Genomic DNA, 18,227 nt, shown 5'->3' with positions numbered 1-18,227 from the left:
ATTCTGTGAGTTAAACTTAGGTCTTGTCAAGGCGACGGAGTTCCAAGTTTTCTAAGCCTAGGATTTCAAGTCTGGTGGGATAAGGTATTTTATTGTTTTCAGAAGAATGGAGAACTCTTCTTGTAAAATATTTCTGGACACATTCAATTGTGTTGATGTCAGAGATGTGGTGAGGGTTCCAAACAGGTGAGCTGTATTCTAGAATTGGTCTAGAAAATGTTTTATATGCTCCTTTGTTTATGTTTATGTTTATACCTATACCTGCTATCTTGTACATGTTTGACAAACAAATAAAATAAATAAGTGTCAATGAGCCATCACACGAGAGACGACTTCCGGTATCCAGTGGCAACGGACGTCTGGAAGGTTTCTCCTGCCTCCAGCGCCCGAATCCGGCCGCCGCCGAGGCCCTCAGGGGCCAGGTGTTCCGAAAAGGACACCTGCCGTACGGACGGCTCGCCAGGGGTCTCCCAGCCGACATACAGGACTGTGGGGACCGATGCTGGCGCGTCCTAGGCTTGGCGGGGTTCGGAGGCCACAGGCCGCGGCCATTATTTTGGTCGTCGCCTGGGCCGCTGTGTGACACCGGGGCATTGGATTTATAACTCCAGCAGCCTGGTGGTGAACAGGGCACGGAGTAGAATTGAGGAGGAGAAGGGAAGGGAATATCGGTAAACGTGAGTGGAGTGCTCCGGAGTGCGGGGGGGTTTTCTCTCCCCTGCGGTTGGAAGGAGCACGAGTTATTTTGGAGAGAGGAGAACTTAAAATAAGAAGATTACCGGTTTTGTGGAGCTCTGGAGAGAAGAGGTGATGGAGAAATTTAGGAGGGAAGGTTTGAGGCCCCCCCTCCTTCTGGGGAACAGTGGTGGCGTCCAGCTTCCGCCTTCACTATGAGAATTTTGATGACATCACTTCCCTTCGGTTTCCTGGTTGACTAACTGTACTCTGGACTCGTTGCTCCTGTGAGTGCCCCCTGGTGGATCCGGAGGAAATTACAAGGATACTGTGCTTGCCTGAGGATTTTGATTCTTTTTTTTTTCAAATGGCAAAAGGTCAGAGACCAACTGCTGGAGAGATGGAGAGAATTCTGGAAAAGTTATCCAATATGGACAAGAAACTGGATGATTTGCAAAGAGGCCAAACGGAAATAAGAGAAGAAATTGTGACTATCCAAAAGGATTTAAAGGATACTCAACAAGTCTCAGCAGAAAACAAGCAGAAAGTGGAAGGTCTGGAGGGTGAAATGCGGGCAGTGCAGAAAGAGAGGAGACGACAGGCAATGCTGTGCTTGGACTACAGATGGATAAAATGTCTTATTTCCTTAGGTTTCAAAATTTGGAAGAAGTGGACCAAGAAGACTTGAGAGATGTTGTGACTAAATTGTTGGGAGAATTTCTTGGGAGAAGTGTTGATTTCATGAATTGGGATGTGGATCGAGTTTATAGAGTTAATTAGCAATATGCACGCACGCATGCAGTTCCCAGAGAGGTTCATGTCAAATTTGTGAGAAGAGAGACGAGAGATGAAATTCTTAGAAAACATAGGAGTGGGGCACTGATTTACAGGGGCAGGAGATAGCCATTCTGAGGCAGATTCCCAGACAGGTACGTGAAAAAGAAAGAAATATTATTTTTGTCAAGCAAATTGTACCAGAAGGAGTGGGCTTCAGATGGCTGATGCCAGAGGATTGATGATTTTCCGGGAGGGCATTACGAAAAAATCAGTACAATTGCGGAGGCTACGGCCTATGTGGAGGAACACAAAGCCTTCCTGGAATCAGATGACCCAGGAATTGAAGAAGGGGAGGTTATAGATCATGGGGCTGAAGCGGCTGCCGCTGTTGCGGCCCTGGAGTTGGGTCAGGCTGAACCCAGAGTTCTGAGATCCAAAACTAGGAAGTGATAAAGATATTTGGGATTGTGTTGGTTTTCCTTATTCTCTTTTGTACGATATTCTGTTTATTCTTGACTCTTCTTTATTACGTATTTAAAATTTGCAAACTTTGCTACTTCGTGTCACCTGCTTGCCTTATGGCTGTTGTATGTGTTAAAAAATTTGAGTAAAATTCTTATTTTAGATAAGAAAAATGAAAATTTACCATACCTGATATGTATTTGTATAAACCTTTTTTGACTAATAAAAACTTTTTGAACAAAAAAATGAGCCATCACACACCCCCTTATGTACTGATGATGATCATGTGTAAACTTTTGTTGAAATGAGGACCTGTATACTGCACGAGTCAAAAAGAGGGCTGTGAAAATATTTACAGACCTCTCACATCCCAGACATAAACTGTTTCAACTCCTACCCTCAAAACGACGCTACAGAGCACTGCACACCACAACAACTAGACACAAGAACAGTTTTTCCCCCGAACGCCATCACTCTGCTAAACAAATAATTCCCCCAACACTGTCGAACTATTTACTAAATGTGCTACTATTAATCTTCTCATCGTTCCCACCACCCATCTCCTACCAGTTATGACTGTATGACTGTAACATAAGTTACGATTTATATTGATATTGATTGTTTCCTGATTGCTTATTTGTACCCTATGACTATCATTAAGTGTTGTACCTTAGAATTCTTGATGAACGTATCTTTTCTATTATGTACACTGAGAACATATGCACCAAGACAAATTCCTTGTGTGTCCAATCGCACAATCGGGGAGAATCCGATGCCTAGTCCAGGAGTCTTGCACTGGGACGTCCTTACCTTCCTGATTTCAAGGCAGAAAGCTGGGATGTCTTAACGGAGACCGTCGGGTTAACTACAGATAAGCCGTCTAGACCACGGATCTCGAACCTTGGCCGCTTTAAGCCTGGCGGACTTCAACTCCCAGAATTCTTTGCTGGCTGGGGAATTCTGGGAGTTGAAGTCCGCCAGGCTTAAAGTTGCCAAGGTTAGAGAGACCCCTGGTCTAGATTTAGAGGGCACCCCATCCGATTGAATAAAAGAAGCATAAAAGAAGAAGCGGGGGGGGGGCAGTTAAGCGTCCGATGATTGACAGCAGAGGCGGAGCCCGCCGAGTGCCTCCGATTACGTAGCTGGGCCGTGAGAAAGAAGCGGCGCCGCGGGTTGTGATTGACAGCAGTGGGGGGTTGGGTGGGGGGCGTGGCCTCAAGCAAGCATGGCGGCCTCCGCGGGCACTGCGGCGCTGGGCCGAAGTTCGCGCGCGGCTCTTTCACCTTGGACGCTGCGGGTGCCACGAGCCGGCCGCGGGCGGCTGCTGAGCCCCGCCGGCCTCGGAGGGCGCGCGCCGGCTGCCCTGGCCGTTTCTAGCCAGCCGAGTGCGGGAGGAGACGAACGCTACTGCCTGGATTTGCTGCGGTGAGGCCGGCGGCAGTTTCTTCGGGTTCCGCCGAAGGGGGTGAGGGTGGGGGTGTCGGAGCTGGGCTGGACCGGACTGGGCAGGAGAAGCAGGGCAATCCCCCTTCGGGATGTGGTTTGCCACCCGTTTGATTTGCATATATTTAGATAAGTGTGATGTTAGAGGCGCGGAACGTGCTCCAGTCGCCCTTGAGGACGACCTGCAAGCCGAGGCCGTGTCTTCTTAACGTTGCTGGGAAGAATGCATGGACTTCCGAGCTTCCTCTCCCGGGATTTAACATTTCTGTCTTACATTTATATCCCAGGCTTTGCTGGCTGAGGAACTCTGGGAGTTGAGGTCCACAAGTCTTAAAAGAGCCAAGTTTGCAGACCCCTGCTCTAAATCATCACTTATCTTTGTTATGACTTGTAATAACCACGATAGTCAAAACAAATCTGTTTCCCATGAGAAGCTATTTATTTTTTATAGTTAATTCCAAAATCTTATAGTAAAAGTCAATATTCCAAATTTACCTGGATCCTTAATCAGATTTCTTAGATCAAAATCTTACTTTGCTTTTAGCTGTTTATTTCAAATTTTTTATAGTCTTAAGCTTATAATTAATTTTTCTTTTGTTCAGAGTTGAAACTAAACTCGCCTGATGAAGACTTTTCAAACTTGTCATTCCAAAGGTCTCTAATAATTTTAAGATGGTTAACAGGCAATTCCAAAAAGTGATTAGAAAATAAGGTTTGCAATCTTAGTGTCCTTTAAAAGGCTCCACTGCAGTTGCAAGTACTGTGGCTGATCTTGTCTCCTGGCACTCAAACCCCAGAAAACTGTTGTCCTGCAGTCTCCTTTGCTAGAACAGTCATCTGAAACAGGGATCTCCAACCTTTAAGCCTGGAGGACTTCGACTCCCAGACTTCAACTCCCCAGCTTTTGTGGCTGGGGAATTCTGGGAGTTGAAGTCCTCCAGAGTTGTCAAGGTTGGAAACCCCTGCTCTGGAGTGTCATCCCCTGATTTTTTTGCAGTGACGACCACAGAATAAATAGTTCACCCATTTTTCAGGTTTGTTCTTTATTTTTTCCCAAGACAATACGGTTGTTGTCATTGTTGTTGCTCTGTTGCTAAATTGAATCCAACTCTTGGACCAACCTTATGGACCATAGCACACCACTGCTCCCTTAAGTGTATTTTAAAAGCGTGTTGTGTAAAGCATATGTATGGTATTGTACAATAAAACCATCTGCTTTTGTAGTTGCTTTTTGATTATCTAAAACTAAAGAGGGAATGGCCAGAGAGATGGAATGTGTTGCACTGTTTTGAACTTAATTTGGAACATCTCTGTATTTAGACCTTCATTTTTCCCCATAAACTTTTTATAGATCCTATTATACTTACACTCTTTCTGTCATATGCACAGTATCTTTGTAACAGTTCTACTTTTAAATTTGTTACTGCATTTGGTCTTAGAATTGTAATAAATTGATTTGATTTGACTTCATAAATGCAAGCCTCCATCTGTGATTTGAAATGGTATAACCCATTCCACCATTTTATTGCAATACACTTCAGCTTTGTGTCTGTTGGACAAATAAACTAATATTGCCAGAATTATTTTTTGATGACTGGCAAAAATATGTTGCTTTTTCTGTAGAGATAGAACCTATTATTTAATACTTAGTGGTTGTCTTCAGATTGCGCCAAGTTAATTTTGTAGTAGCGTTTGAAGACATGATGCTCCGGTAACCTTAATTTTAAAATAAATCCTAGGCATTGCGTATTGAATATATACTTATACTTTAGAAGAGGAATGGACATACTGACACTGAACGCTCCTGAAGATCTGGACTACAATTCTCGTTAGCCAGCCTGCAGATCAGCGCTTCATAGTTCTAAAAATTGTAAACTGGACCATATGGAGAGTACCAGTTTACATCCCTTGATTTAGAGAATAACTGCAAAATGATTTTTGGATGCTGCTTGGAATCTCATTCTGTGCAATCATATCAATTTGATTAATAAATAAAATTAAAAACATAATTGAAGTGAGACACTTTTTATCTGTTCTACTGGCTAAATGAGCTTATAATGAAAGCAAATGCTCTTATTTATTCTTTGTATATCTAGAAAACGGGATTATGAAGGCTTCCTCTGTGCACTGCTATTGCCTGCAGAATCACGTGCCTCTGTCTTGGCCCTGAGAGCCTTCAATGTAGAACTGGCTCAGGCAGGTATTAAAATATCCATTATACAACACAATGTCTAAAAATCCCAAACATGAAGTTTGTGTTTTTTTCAGTCAGTTACTGCCTTGCCAAGTTTAGTCAGCAATAGCAGGCTGACTAAAATAGATTATTTACTTACATATAAAAACATGACAGTAAAAATAATTCCTAACATGTATATGTATTACTTTGAACAAAAATGCAAAACAATCCTCCAATTTTATAAATCCCTGCAAGGTATACAAAATAAATCGTTTGGGTACTTTATAATCTTTTTAGGATTCTGTCACTATGAGTAGATGTTTGTATCATTTTGCAGTAATTTAGGAACAAATGAAAATAATACTGACTTTAATGAATTGCTCTGGGATATTCCATCATTTGCTTTTGATATATTCAACTGTCCCTTTAGAACAGGGGTGTCAAACTGGCGGCCCGTGCGGGTCACGCACACCCTGGCTCCGCAAAGGCAAAAATGTCATGATATGTGACGTCACATGACGTGATCGAGTTTGATACCTGTGCTTTAGAATTGGTATCCTGATACTTTTAAGTAGCTATTGACCAATCTTTAAGAAAGTGGTTATAACTATAGAGCAAGGGTGTCAAACTTGATTTCATTGAGGGCTGCATCAGGGTTGTGTTTGACCTTGGGGGCCAAGGTGGCCGTGGCCAGGGTGGGCATAGCCATCTTAACATCAATTGTGCTTCTCTGGTGGCCCGAGTGCTCTGCCAGCGAAAACAGGCTCCCAAGCTCTGTTTTCGACTGCAATGATCTCCTGCAACCGTCTGTCAGTGAAAATGGAGCTCGGGTTGGCCACATGCTGCCCTCCCAAGCTCTGTTTTCGACTGCAATGATCTCCTGCAACCGTCTGTCAGTGAAAATGGAGCTCGGGTTGGCCACATGCTGCCCTCCCAAGCTCTGTTTTCACTGACAGAGGCACTGCGGACCAGTTCTTCACTGTTTCCTTGGCAATCCCACGGGCCAGATCGAAACACCCCGTGGGCCTGATCCAGCCCACAGGCCCTTGAGTTTTACACCACTGCTCCTTAAGTGTATTCTAAAAGCATGTTGTGTAAAGCATATGTATGGTATTGTACAATAAAACCATCTGCTTTTGTAGTTGCTTTTGATATATTCAACTGTCCCTTTAGAACAGGAATGGACATACTGACACTGAACGCTCCTGAAGATCTGGACTACAATTCTCGTTAGCCAGCCTGCAGATCAGCGCTTCATAGTTCTAAAAATTGTAAACTGGACCATATGGAGAGTACCAGTTTACATCCCTTGATTTAGAGAATAACTGCAAAATGATTTTTGGATGCTGCTTGGAATCTCATTCTGTGCAATCATATCAATTTGATTAATAAATAAAATTAAAAACATAATTGAAGTGAGACATTTTTTATCTGTTCTACTGGCTAAATGAGCTTGTAATGAAAGCAAATGCTCTTATTTATTCTTTGTATATCTAGAAAACGGGATTATGAAGGCTTCCTCTGTGCACTGCTATTGCCTGCAGAATCACGTGCCTCTGTCTTGGCCCTGAGAGCCTTCAATGTAGAACTGGCTCAGGCAGGTATTAAAATATCCATTATACAACACAATGTCTAAAAATCTCAAACATGAAGTTTGTGTTTTTTTCATCAGTTACTGCCTTGCCAAATTTAGTCAGCAATAGCAGGCTGACTAAAATAGATTATTTACTTACATATGAAAACATGACAGTAAAAATAATTCCTAACATGTATATGTATTACTTTGAACAAAAATGCAAAACAATCCTCCAATTTTATAAATCCCTGCAAGGTATACAAAATAAATCGTTTGGGTACTTTATAATCTTTTTAGGATTCTGTCACTATGAGTAGATGTTTGTATCATTTTGCAGTAATTTAGGAACAAATGAAAATAATACTGACTTTAATGAATTGCTCTGGGATATTCCATCATTTGCTTTTGATATATTCAACTGTCCCTTTAGAACAGGGGTGTCAAACTTGATTTCATTGAGGGCTGCATCAGGGTGGTATTTGACCTTGGGGCCAAGGTGGCCGTGGCCAGGTGGGCATAGCCATCTTAACATCAATTGTGCTTCAGAGTTGAAACTAAACTCGCCTGATGAAGACTTTTCAAACTTGTCTTTCCAAAGGTCTCTAATAATTTTAAGATGGTTAACAGGCAATTCCAAAAAGTGATTAGAAAATAAGGTTTGCAATCTTAGTGTCCTTTAAAAGGCTCCACTGCAGTTGCAAGTACTGTGGCTGATCTTGTCTCCTGGCACTCAAACCCCAGAAAACTGTTGTCCTGCAGTCTCCTTTGCTAGAACAGTCATTTGAAACAGGGATCTCCAACCTTTAAGCCTGGAGGACTTTGACTCCCAGACTTCAACTCCCCAGCTTTTGTGGCTGGGGAATTCTGGGAGTTGAAGTCCTCCAAAGTTGTCAAGGTTGGAAACCCCTGCTCTGGAGTGTCATCCCCTGATTTTTTTGCAGTGACGACCACAGAATAAATAGTTCACCCATTTTTCAGGTTTGCTCTTTATTTTTTCCCAAGACAATACGGTTGCTGTCATTGTTGTTTCTCTGTTGCTAAATTGAATCCAACTCTTGGACCAACCTTATGGACCATAGCACACCACTGCTCCCTTAAGTGTATTCTAAAAGCATGTTGTGTAAAGCATATGTATGGTATTGTATAATGAAAGCAAATGCTCTTATTTATTCTTTGTATATCTAGAAAACGGGATTATGAAGGCTTCCTCTGTGCACTGCTATTGCCTGCAGAATCACGTGCCTCTGTCTTGGCCCTGAGAGCCTTCAATGTAGAACTGGCTCAGGCAGGTATTAAAATATCCATTATACAACACAATGTCTAAAAATCTCAAACATGAAGTTTGTGTTTTTTTCATCAGTTACTGCCTTGCCAAATTTAGTCAGCAATAGCAGGCTGACTAAAATAGATTATTTACTTACATATGAAAACATGACAGTAAAAATAATTCCTAACATGTATATGTATTACTTTGAACAAAAATGCAAAACAATCCTCCAATTTTATAAATCCCTGCAAGGTATACAAAATAAATCGTTTGGGTACTTTATAATCTTTTTAGGATTCTGTCACTATGAGTAGATGTTTGTATCATTTTGCAGTAATTTAGGAACAAATGAAACTAATATATGAGATAGACTCATTACATGCAAAGCGAGATAGTTCACGCCTTGATTTGTCATAGTGTTGATGATTATAGCTGACAGCTCATGAAAACCCCAAATTCACAATCTCAGAAAATTAGAATATCGTGCAAAAGTTCATTTATTTCAGTAATGCAACTTAAAAGGTGAAACTAATATATGAGATAGACTCATTACATGCAAAGCGAGATAGTTCACGCCTTGATTTGTCATAGTGTTGATGATTATAGCTGACAGCTCATGAAAATGCAAATTCACAATCTCAAAAAATTAGAATATCATGCAAAAGTTCATTTATTTCAGTAATGCAACTTAAAAGGTGAAACTAATATATGAGATAGACTCTTTACATGCAAAGCGAGATAGTTCACGCCTTGATTTGTCATAATTTTGATGATTATGGATGACAGCTCATGAAAATCCCAAATTCACAATCTCAGAAAATTAGAATATCGTGCAAAAGTTCATTTATTTTAGTAATGCAACTTAAAAGGTGAAACTAATATATGAGATAGACTCATTACATGCAAAGCGAGATAGTTCACGCCTTGATTTGTCATAGTGTTGATGATTATGGCTGACAGCTCATGAAAATGCAAATTCACAATCTCAACAAATTAGAATATCGTGCAAAAGTTCATTTATTTCAGTAATGCAACTTAAAACTTAATATATGAGATAGACTCATTACATGCAAAGCGAAATCATTCACGCCTTGATTTGTCATAATTTTGATGATTATGGCTGACAGCTCATGAAAACCCCAAATTCACAATCTCAGAAAATTAGAATATTGTGAAAAGTTCATTTATTTCAGTAATGCAACTTAAAAGGTGAAACTAATATATGAGATAGACTCATTACATGCAAAGCGAGATAGTTCACGCCTTGATTTGTCATAATTTTGATGATTATAGCTGACAGCTCATGAAAACCCCAAATTCACAATCTCAAAAAATTAGAATATCGTGCAAAAGTTCATTTATTTCAGTAATGCAACTTAAAAGGTGAAACTAATATATGAGATAGACTCATTACATGCAAAGCGAGATAGTTCACGCCTTGATTTGTCATAGTGTTGATGATTATAGCTGACAGCTCATGAAAATGCAAATTCACAATCTCAGAAAATTAGAATATTACATAAAATCAATAAAACAAGGATTGTACATAGAACAATATCAGGCCTCTGAAACTATAAGCATGCACTCAGTACTTGGTTTGGGCCCCTTTTGCATCAATTACTGCCTCAGTGTGGCGTGGCATGGATGCTATCAGCCTGTGGCACTGCTGAGGTGTTATGGAAGACCAGGATGCTTCAATAGCAGCCTTCAGTTCTTCTGCATTGTTCGGTCTCATGTCTCTCATCTTTCTCTTGGCAATGCCCCATAGATTCTCTATGGGGTTCAGGTCAGGCGAGTTTGCTGGCCAATCAAGCACAGTAATCCCATGGGCATTGAACCAGGTTTTGGTACTTTTGGCAGTGTGGGCAGGTGCTAAGTCCTGCTGGAAAATGAAGTCAGCATCCCCATAAAGTTCGTCTGCGGAAGGAAGCATGAAGTGCTCCAAAATCTCCTGGTAGATGGCTGCTTTGACCCTGGACTTCATGAAGCACAGTGGACCAACACCAGCAGATGACATGGCTCCCCAAATCAACACAGACTGTGGAAACTTCACACTGGACTTCAAGCATCTTGCAGTGTGTGCCTCTCCATTTTTCCTCCAGACTCTGGGTCCTTGGTTTCCAAAGGAGATGCAAAAGTTGCTCTCATCAGAAAAGAGGACTTTGGACCACTGAGCAACAGACCAGTTCTTTTTTCTTTAGCCCAGGTAAGACGCTTCTGACATTTGTTGTTCAGGAGCGGCTTGACAAGAGGACTACGACATTTGAAGCCCATGTCCAGGATCCGTCTGTGTGTGGTGGCTCTTGATGAACTGACTCCAGCCTCAGTCCACTCCTTGTAAAAGTCCCCAACACTTTTGAATGGCCTTTTCCTGACAATCCTCTCGAGGCTGCAGTCATCCGTGCTGCTTGTGCACCTTTTTCTTCCACACTTTCCCCTTCCACATGACTTTCTATTAATGTGCTTTGATACAGCACTTTGGGAACATCCAACTTCCTTTGCAATTACCTTTTGAAGCTTTCCCTCCTCATAGAGGGTGTCAATGACTGTTTTCTGCACAACTGTCAGGTCAGCAGTCTTTCCCATGATTGTGATTCCTACTGAACCAGACTAGGAGACCATTTAAAGGCTCAGGAACCCTTTGCAGATGTTATGGCTTAATTAACTGATTAGAGTGGGACACTTTGAGCCTAGAATATTGAACCTTTTCACAATATTCTAATTTTCTGAGATTGTGAATTTGGGGTTTTCATGAGCTGTAAGCCACAATCATCAAAATTATGACAAATCAAGGCGTGAACTATCTCACTTTGCATGTAATGAGTCTATCTCATATATTAGTTTCACCTTTTAAGTTGCATTACTGAAATAAATGAACTTTTGCACGATATTCTAATTTTTTGAATTTCACCTGTAATCCTTACAGAAAATAAGTTAATGTGGCTTATAAATTTCATTTATAAATTACATACTATGGTTGATAGCGTTCTAATTTTAAAATGATTAAATCTTTGTAAGCTCTTTTTAATACCTGAAAACTTGGGATTTCCTAGATTGTCTCTTGCTTATATCTTTGTCATCTAATGAGATCTATTGTAGCTGTTTGCAAATAACTAAGAGTTGAGCCTCTCCTCTCCCCATGGTGGGATTCCTCATTCACTGAAGGATCCTGTGTATCTATAACAGGCTGCTCTTTTTCACATCTCCTCCCTTTGTTTAAACAATGTCATAGATTTGAGGTGATTAAAAAAGCAATGTAATTGGACTATCACTCTTACTCTGTTTCTGTTCCAGATCAGAGATTCTGTAACTGAGAAGACCATTGGTTTGATGCGGCTAGAGTTTTGGAGGAAAGCTGTAGAAGACATTTACCAGGATAATCCACCACAACAACCAGTGGCAATAGAGTTGTGGAAGGTATAAGGCTAAGCAATGAATTAAATATATTTTCGGGTGACTTAATGCCACCCTGAGCAGTACACAAAGCTAGAATTTTCTTATTTTCCCCCCCCTTTGGGATATTTCTTTTTTTTTGAGCAAGTGGACTTGATGGGGTGTTATGAGTTATGAGTTACATTAGCGCATTTTAGCTTTATATTAAATAGTGTTTCTATACTTTCCATCTCACAGTGGCAAAAAAAATAATCAGTGAACCCAGGTTTTGTCAATGCTGATCAGCAGTATAGGGTGGGGCAGAAAAAATGGGAATAGGTGGGTCAAATGTTTGCTATTGCATAGCCTTTACATTTGAAATTGTTTGTAATTGTAGTGCTTTTATATTTGTGGGAAATGCTCTTGGAAAGTTTTTTATCAGCTGGCTTGAAAAGAATTGGATTTAAGATAACGGATAGATTTAATTCAGGAAATGGAAAAATATCTTCCATGCTGTAGGGTAGATACTTGGGTGTGACCCTTTACCAGGAAGACATGGGGAGAGGCAACTGGGCACTCTGATGCAAATGATGCCCTCTTTCCTTGGAAAGTAAACAAATAGTGCCAATTGTTCTGATAGATTGCCTAATCTTTTCTAGGATGACCTTCAGGTTTTTCAGAGGAAGTTGCCTGTCCTTTGGTCCCCATATAAATTAGAACCATCTGTCTTGCGTCGCAGCAGTAAAATAGAGTTTTAGATAAAAAGTTTTCCTGAATATAACATTCACTTATTCAGTCACCAGTTACATCCTTGCATTCCAATTTTACCCCATCTCTATAATCCACAAATCTGTAATGATTCCTAGGATTAAAATCCTCAAAAATTGTTGCAGATGTTCAACTTAATTGCTTGTGACCTCACATTTAAGAGGGTCCTAGTTGCTTTGCAGATCAATTCAGATCAGCAATTTGTAGATAATCCTTGAGTTATGATGGTAATTGGGAGTGGAATTTCTGTCACTAAGCGATGCAGTTGTAAAGCATGACGTCACATGTTAACTGAATTCCACCAGCCTTTAGCCAAGACTTTCTGGGCTTGATCTTTCCAGGGCCTGAGCCTCGGTTCTTCCAAGGTAAGGGACTGCCTTCCCTTTCAGTTCCCCCAACTGTGTGCTCTCTCCCATCTGCAGGGCAGTGAAGCAGCCCCAGAACCATGTTCTGGACTAATTGCTTCCCTGTAACTCACAGGCAACTTGGCATGTTGTGGCTTTAGAAGATGATTAGGGGACTGGAGGATAAAACATATGAAGAACGGTTGCAGGAACTGGGTATGTCTAGTTTAACAAAAAGAAGGACTAGGGGAGACATGATAGCTGTGTTCCAATATCTCAGGGGCTGCCACAAAGAAGAGGGAGTCGGGCTGTTCTCCAAAGCACCTGAGGGTAGAACAAGAAGCAATGGGTGGAAACTGGTCAAAGAAAGAAGCAACTTAGAACTAAGGAGAAATTTCCTGACAGTTAGAACAATTAATAAGTGGAACGACTTGCCTTCAGAAGTTGTGAATGCTCCAACACTGGAAATTTTTAAGAAAATGTTGGATAACCATCTGACTGAGATGGTGTAGGGTTTCCTGCCTGGGCAGGGGGTTGGACTAGAAGGCCTCCAAGGTCCCTTCCAACTCTGATGTTATGTTATGTTAAGGTGTGCAAAACCTCAGCTGCTTCTAGAAGCCATCCTAGACTTGTCCCGGCTGCAGTCGCCTTCACCACCTGGCACTCTGAGGCCTCTGCTATAATAAGATATGGATTTTTAAGTCATGTTATGACTTAAAACATGGCTGTTTTTAAGATTCAAAGAGAGGTGATTTGGATTTCACCTGTTGAAAGAGATATACAGCTCTGTAGCCCAGTCAGGATAGCAAAATATTTTTCACTGCATTTATTTCTTTATTTTCAAAACCTGCACCTCCTCTCTCTTGATTAAATTATCATTTCAATCCCCTTCAGCATCTGATTGTTAATTGTTAAAAATGAAATGTTAGATTAAATAAGCTTTTACTTTAAGCTAGCAGTGGCGATTATCTTGGTTTGATTTTTTTGATTTCTTCTTATTTTGATTTCTTCTTTCTTCTTATATACATAAGTATATCCTATTCATCTGATTTTAGGCTGTTAGGAGGCAGAACCTAACCAAAAGATGGCTTATGAATATTATTGACCAAAGGGTAAGTTTTACATTATTTTCAAAAAAGAAAATCCCCCCCTCCAATATTCTTGAATAACTTGAATAAAGATAAGTCCTTGCAACTGAATTCTATGTTGAGGGTTATGTTTTTGTAATAGAATCCTTAGTGTCTTTTTGTAATAACAATCTCCAGAACAATTTGAAATGAGCCATGACATTTAATATAGAACTCATAGACATATATAGCAGTATTCTGTAAGGTTTCTTTATCATTTTTTTCCAAAAATTATGACGGTATGTCATGGTAAAGATGCAATTGTGCATCTTTATCATGACTGTGGGAAAATGCTTAATTTTGAAAGGCTGAAAAATGTCCTGAAGTGTTTATTGTACTGTAAGAGACTATAATATGTTTGCATTAGGAATATATTTTTAAATATTTTATAAAGGTAATATAGAGTAAACTGCAGTATGAACAAAATGTCAAAACATCAAAATAAATGCATGTTATGATTATTACTGTATTTTTTCCCGATGATTTTAATTCAGTTTCCATGCAAGATTTTATTGTATTATGAAAGGTAAACTAGCTGTGTTGGATTGATATTTAAGAAACTGCATAAATGCCATGATTTTACTCCCTCTAGAGATTATGCAAGTGGCTATTGAGAAATATTTATTGGTTTTGTATTAATAAATACCAAGTAAATAAACTGATTAACCAGTTTAATAACAGAGCTCAATAGAAGATACGGTCTGCATAGTAGAGGCATCGTGAGCTTCTGTCTTTGCTGGAAAAAAAATCATATTTTGTTGTCAACCTAAATATTCCTTTTATTTTCAATCTGATTGATTTTCAAAAAGTATCTAGCATTACCTTGAGCTATTTAATCATTACATTAGCAGGCAGCTCAATAATACCTCTTTCCATGAGCAGATTCCAGCTGTTTCAGAGATACACAATTAACTATATAATAGGATCAATTTCCAAGGCTCCTCTATTTACAATGACTGTACATAAAAGAGACCTGTGTTCTTTCTAGCTAAGAGGAAAATTTATAAAGCATCATGTCCTAAAACTTATTATATGTCTAGTAAAGATTAAGATTAAGACTTATTTTGTTATTGATATTTAGCAACTCCTTTCCCTATTTTTCTCCTCTCTTTTTTAAACAAAAGTAACAAGACAGTGACTTAGTTTAGGAGGAAAAATAATCTACATGTCCCTAACTCAGATGATAATGCTTTCTTTTAATAAAAGTGACATCCTTCTATTTCTTAAGTTAACCTCAGTGATTGGTTGTTCAATATATACTTCCCCCTTTTGTTTTCAAATGCACAGGAAAAAAATCTGGATGACCGAGCTCATCGGGATATCAGTGAACTTGAGACATATGCTGAAAATACACAGAGCGCACTTCTTTACCTCACCCTAGAAACACTTGGTAGGTGCGCTCTTGATTTCTCTGGCACTTTCCACATGGATGGATGTACCAATGCAGGCAGTCTTTGATTTATGACCACAGTTGAGCCCAACGTTTCTGTTGCCAACCAAGTTAAGTGAGCTTTGCCCCAGTTTTACAACCTTTCTTTCCACAGTTGTTAAGTGAAGCAACATGGTTGTTAAATGAATCTGGCTTCCCCATTGACTTTGCTTGTCAAGAGGTCGCAAAAAGGTGATCACATGACCCTGGGATACTGCAACTGTCACAAATGAGTCAGTTGCTAAGTGTCTGAATTTTATCACTTGACTATGGAGGTGCTGCAGTGGTCGTAAATATGAAAAATAGTCAGTTACACTGCGTTGTAACAGTCACTAAATGAAGGGTTGTAAGTCTACCGTAGTTGTTTTGCTCATGGCCTACTTATGTAATTGCATTTTCTTATAGTGTAACCATGTTAATAAATGGAACTACTGTATTACATGTACAGTTTAGATTACAGCTGGCCAGTAAAAGGCAGAGATATACTTTTCCCACTCTCCAATAATAATGAAGTTCCGTTTCGAATCATCCGACAAATGTGGAAAATCCAAATATACTGTTTGCATTTTTATTTTGTTCTTTAAACAATGTCTTACCTATCAGTTCTGACTCGATTTTGTTGCCTTGCCATTTCAATAAGCATCCTTTAGGTTTATCTTTTCTGCGTTTACAGGTGTGAGGGACATCCATGCAGACCACGCGGCCAGTCACATAGGGAAGGCACAAGGCATTGTAACCTGTTTAAGGGCAACTCCATACCATGCTAGCAGAAGGAAGGTGTTTCTCCCCATGGATATTTGCATGCTGGTAAGACAGTAAAGCTGAGGGCAAGTTTGTAACAATAGTCATAATGTCATGATGATAGATTAGATAGCCACATGCAAATTCTGCTGACAGTTGTGTATCATTTCTGTTTTTAATAGGATTTCAGAATTGGTCCTTTGGGAATAAGATTACTAGATGTGAAATTATTGGAACATTTGAAATCTAATCTTTAAAACACCTTATCATGATTGTCCTCTTAGATGCCTAAAAACCCTGCCGTGACATTCCAGTTCATTTATTGACCTCTATGTCAAAAAATGATGCATACATGTTCTTTCTGCTTACAAGCTTAAAAACTTTATGTCTATATTTTCATTTATTTTTATGCATTCAAGTAGTCCTTGGTTAAACAACAATAACTGGGATTAGAATTTTGTTGCTAAGCAATGCAGTTCTAAAGCATGACAAAATATAACTGCATTGCTTAGTGATGGTAATCCTGGCATTCCCATTCCCATTGTTAATCAGATCCCATCTGATCATTTGGTGAGGATCCACCCCAATCCAAACCATTCCCAGGTCCATTCCTCCCAGCCCTAAACCTTGGTAAAATAAGCGACTGTCTCTTTTGCCTCCTCTTTAATTCCCCTCACCTGCATACCTCCTCTGCACCTCTGTCCTTTTCACCACTTGGCACTCCACCACCTCTGCCAGCCCAGTTCTCCACTCACCCTGCTGCCCTGGGCTCTGCCTTCCAAAGCCCCACAAGAAAACTGTAGGGGATTTGCCTGGTGAAGAAGCCAACAGCTGCCTCACAAAGGCCAGACCAGGCACACATCATCGGCAGTGGGAGGAAGAAGATGGTAGAGGCCAGATGGGGATGACAGGGCCAGTGGAGTGCAGGGTGCCCAAAAGAGCAGATCTGTGGGGAGAAAAAAACGGTTGAGGAGAGTTGAAGCACCCCTATGGTTGTAAGTACAGGAGGATTGCTGAGTAATATGTTACTTGTTAGGTTGTACTGCAGTGGGTACAACTTTGCGAACCGAGCTTAACTGTCATCATTTGTTCAGTACTGACATAAATTCAAACAGTTGCTGAATGAATGGTCATTAAGTGAGGGCCACCTGAATGCAGTTGCTAAAGACCAAAAGGCATTTGGCAGTGACTTGGTAGCTATTCTCAGGGCCAAAATGTTTAGCCATTTGTGTGTGTGTGTGAGAAAGAGAGAGAGAGAAATTGGGTATTGTTGAAATGTTACAGAATTAGCACACCTATATAGAATAGAATAGAATAGAATAGAATAGAATAGAATAGAATAGAATTGAATTGAATTGAATTGAATTGATTTTTTTATTGGCCAAGTGTGATTGGACACACAAGGAATTTGCCTTGGTGCATATGCTCTCAGTGTACATAAAAGAAAAGATACTTTCATCAAGGTATTTACATTTACAACACAAATGATGGTCATTTTAATCTGAAATTAAATTAAATTAAAGAAATATAATCTGAATCATATTCAGATTATATTTCTCATAATCTAAGGAGGCTCCAGAAATGGTACTGGAAGCTGCATACCTGCTACCCAAGTGTGGAATAGTTATAGGGAGGAGCAAAACTACCCAAACTTTAGCTGGTATTTATATTTCTTATTAATAATTTCACGTAACAGAGCAAATTATAACTGTTAATCTCTCAGCTCCTTGCTTAATGTAATATTTACCTCGTTCACATTTTTGTTACTGAGAAAATCATTAAAGCATTTATTCATTCCTTTCATACTTTATTGACTCAGTGACACGATGCTTTGTAATAAAGCCTTTTCCATTGTGCTACTATTTAGATGTGGTCAACTGCCACTGCTAATTCTCTGCCAAAGACTGGCAAAGGCTATTGTAAAACCTTCCTGAAACCAAGGAGTGTTTTATGAGGGGAAATTACTGTGGAATTTTCTGTTGACATAAACATAAGATCACACTTGACTTCAAAAGATATCACGTTATATAGTATATAACTATAACTATAACTATAACTATAACTATAACT

The 18,227-nt window shown here is 39.8% G+C and overlaps 2 protein-coding genes across 3 annotated transcripts in view; both read left to right on the top strand.

Moving 5' to 3' along the window:
- The first annotated feature begins 3,120 nt into the window (after window positions 1-3,120).
- Window positions 3,121-5,607, top strand: LOC131194517 (NADH dehydrogenase (ubiquinone) complex I, assembly factor 6-like). The gene is made up of 2 exons (XM_058175596.1): window positions 3,121-3,339; window positions 5,454-5,607. Exons 1-2 carry the CDS (start codon window positions 3,140-3,142, stop codon window positions 5,590-5,592), a joined length of 339 nt encoding a protein of 112 aa, XP_058031579.1. The 5' UTR covers window positions 3,121-3,139; the 3' UTR covers window positions 5,593-5,607.
- A 2,660-nt stretch (window positions 5,608-8,267) lies between these two features.
- The window catches only part of LOC131194515 (NADH dehydrogenase (ubiquinone) complex I, assembly factor 6-like), a 29,129-nt gene continuing 19,169 nt past the window's right edge, over window positions 8,268-18,227 (top strand). Inside the window, exons 1-5 of one of the 2 annotated variants that reach the window (XM_058175594.1) lie at window positions 8,268-8,398; window positions 11,671-11,793; window positions 13,916-13,972; window positions 15,275-15,377; window positions 16,090-16,223. In XM_058175594.1, the coding sequence (XP_058031577.1) occupies window positions 11,707-11,793; window positions 13,916-13,972; window positions 15,275-15,377; window positions 16,090-16,223 (381 nt within the window). In that variant the 5' untranslated portion in view covers window positions 8,268-8,398; window positions 11,671-11,706. The remainder of the gene's footprint in view (window positions 8,399-11,670; window positions 11,794-13,915; window positions 13,973-15,274; window positions 15,378-16,089; window positions 16,224-18,227) is intronic. The other variant, XM_058175595.1, reaches the window with a different exon arrangement.

The sequence above is a fragment of the Ahaetulla prasina genome, chromosome 3 (assembly GCF_028640845.1).
Source record: "Ahaetulla prasina isolate Xishuangbanna chromosome 3, ASM2864084v1, whole genome shotgun sequence".
NCBI lineage: Eukaryota > Metazoa > Chordata > Lepidosauria > Squamata > Colubridae > Ahaetulla > Ahaetulla prasina.
The sequence above is the reverse complement of the archived record's forward strand: the minus strand, read 5'-3'. Positions and strand labels throughout refer to the sequence as shown.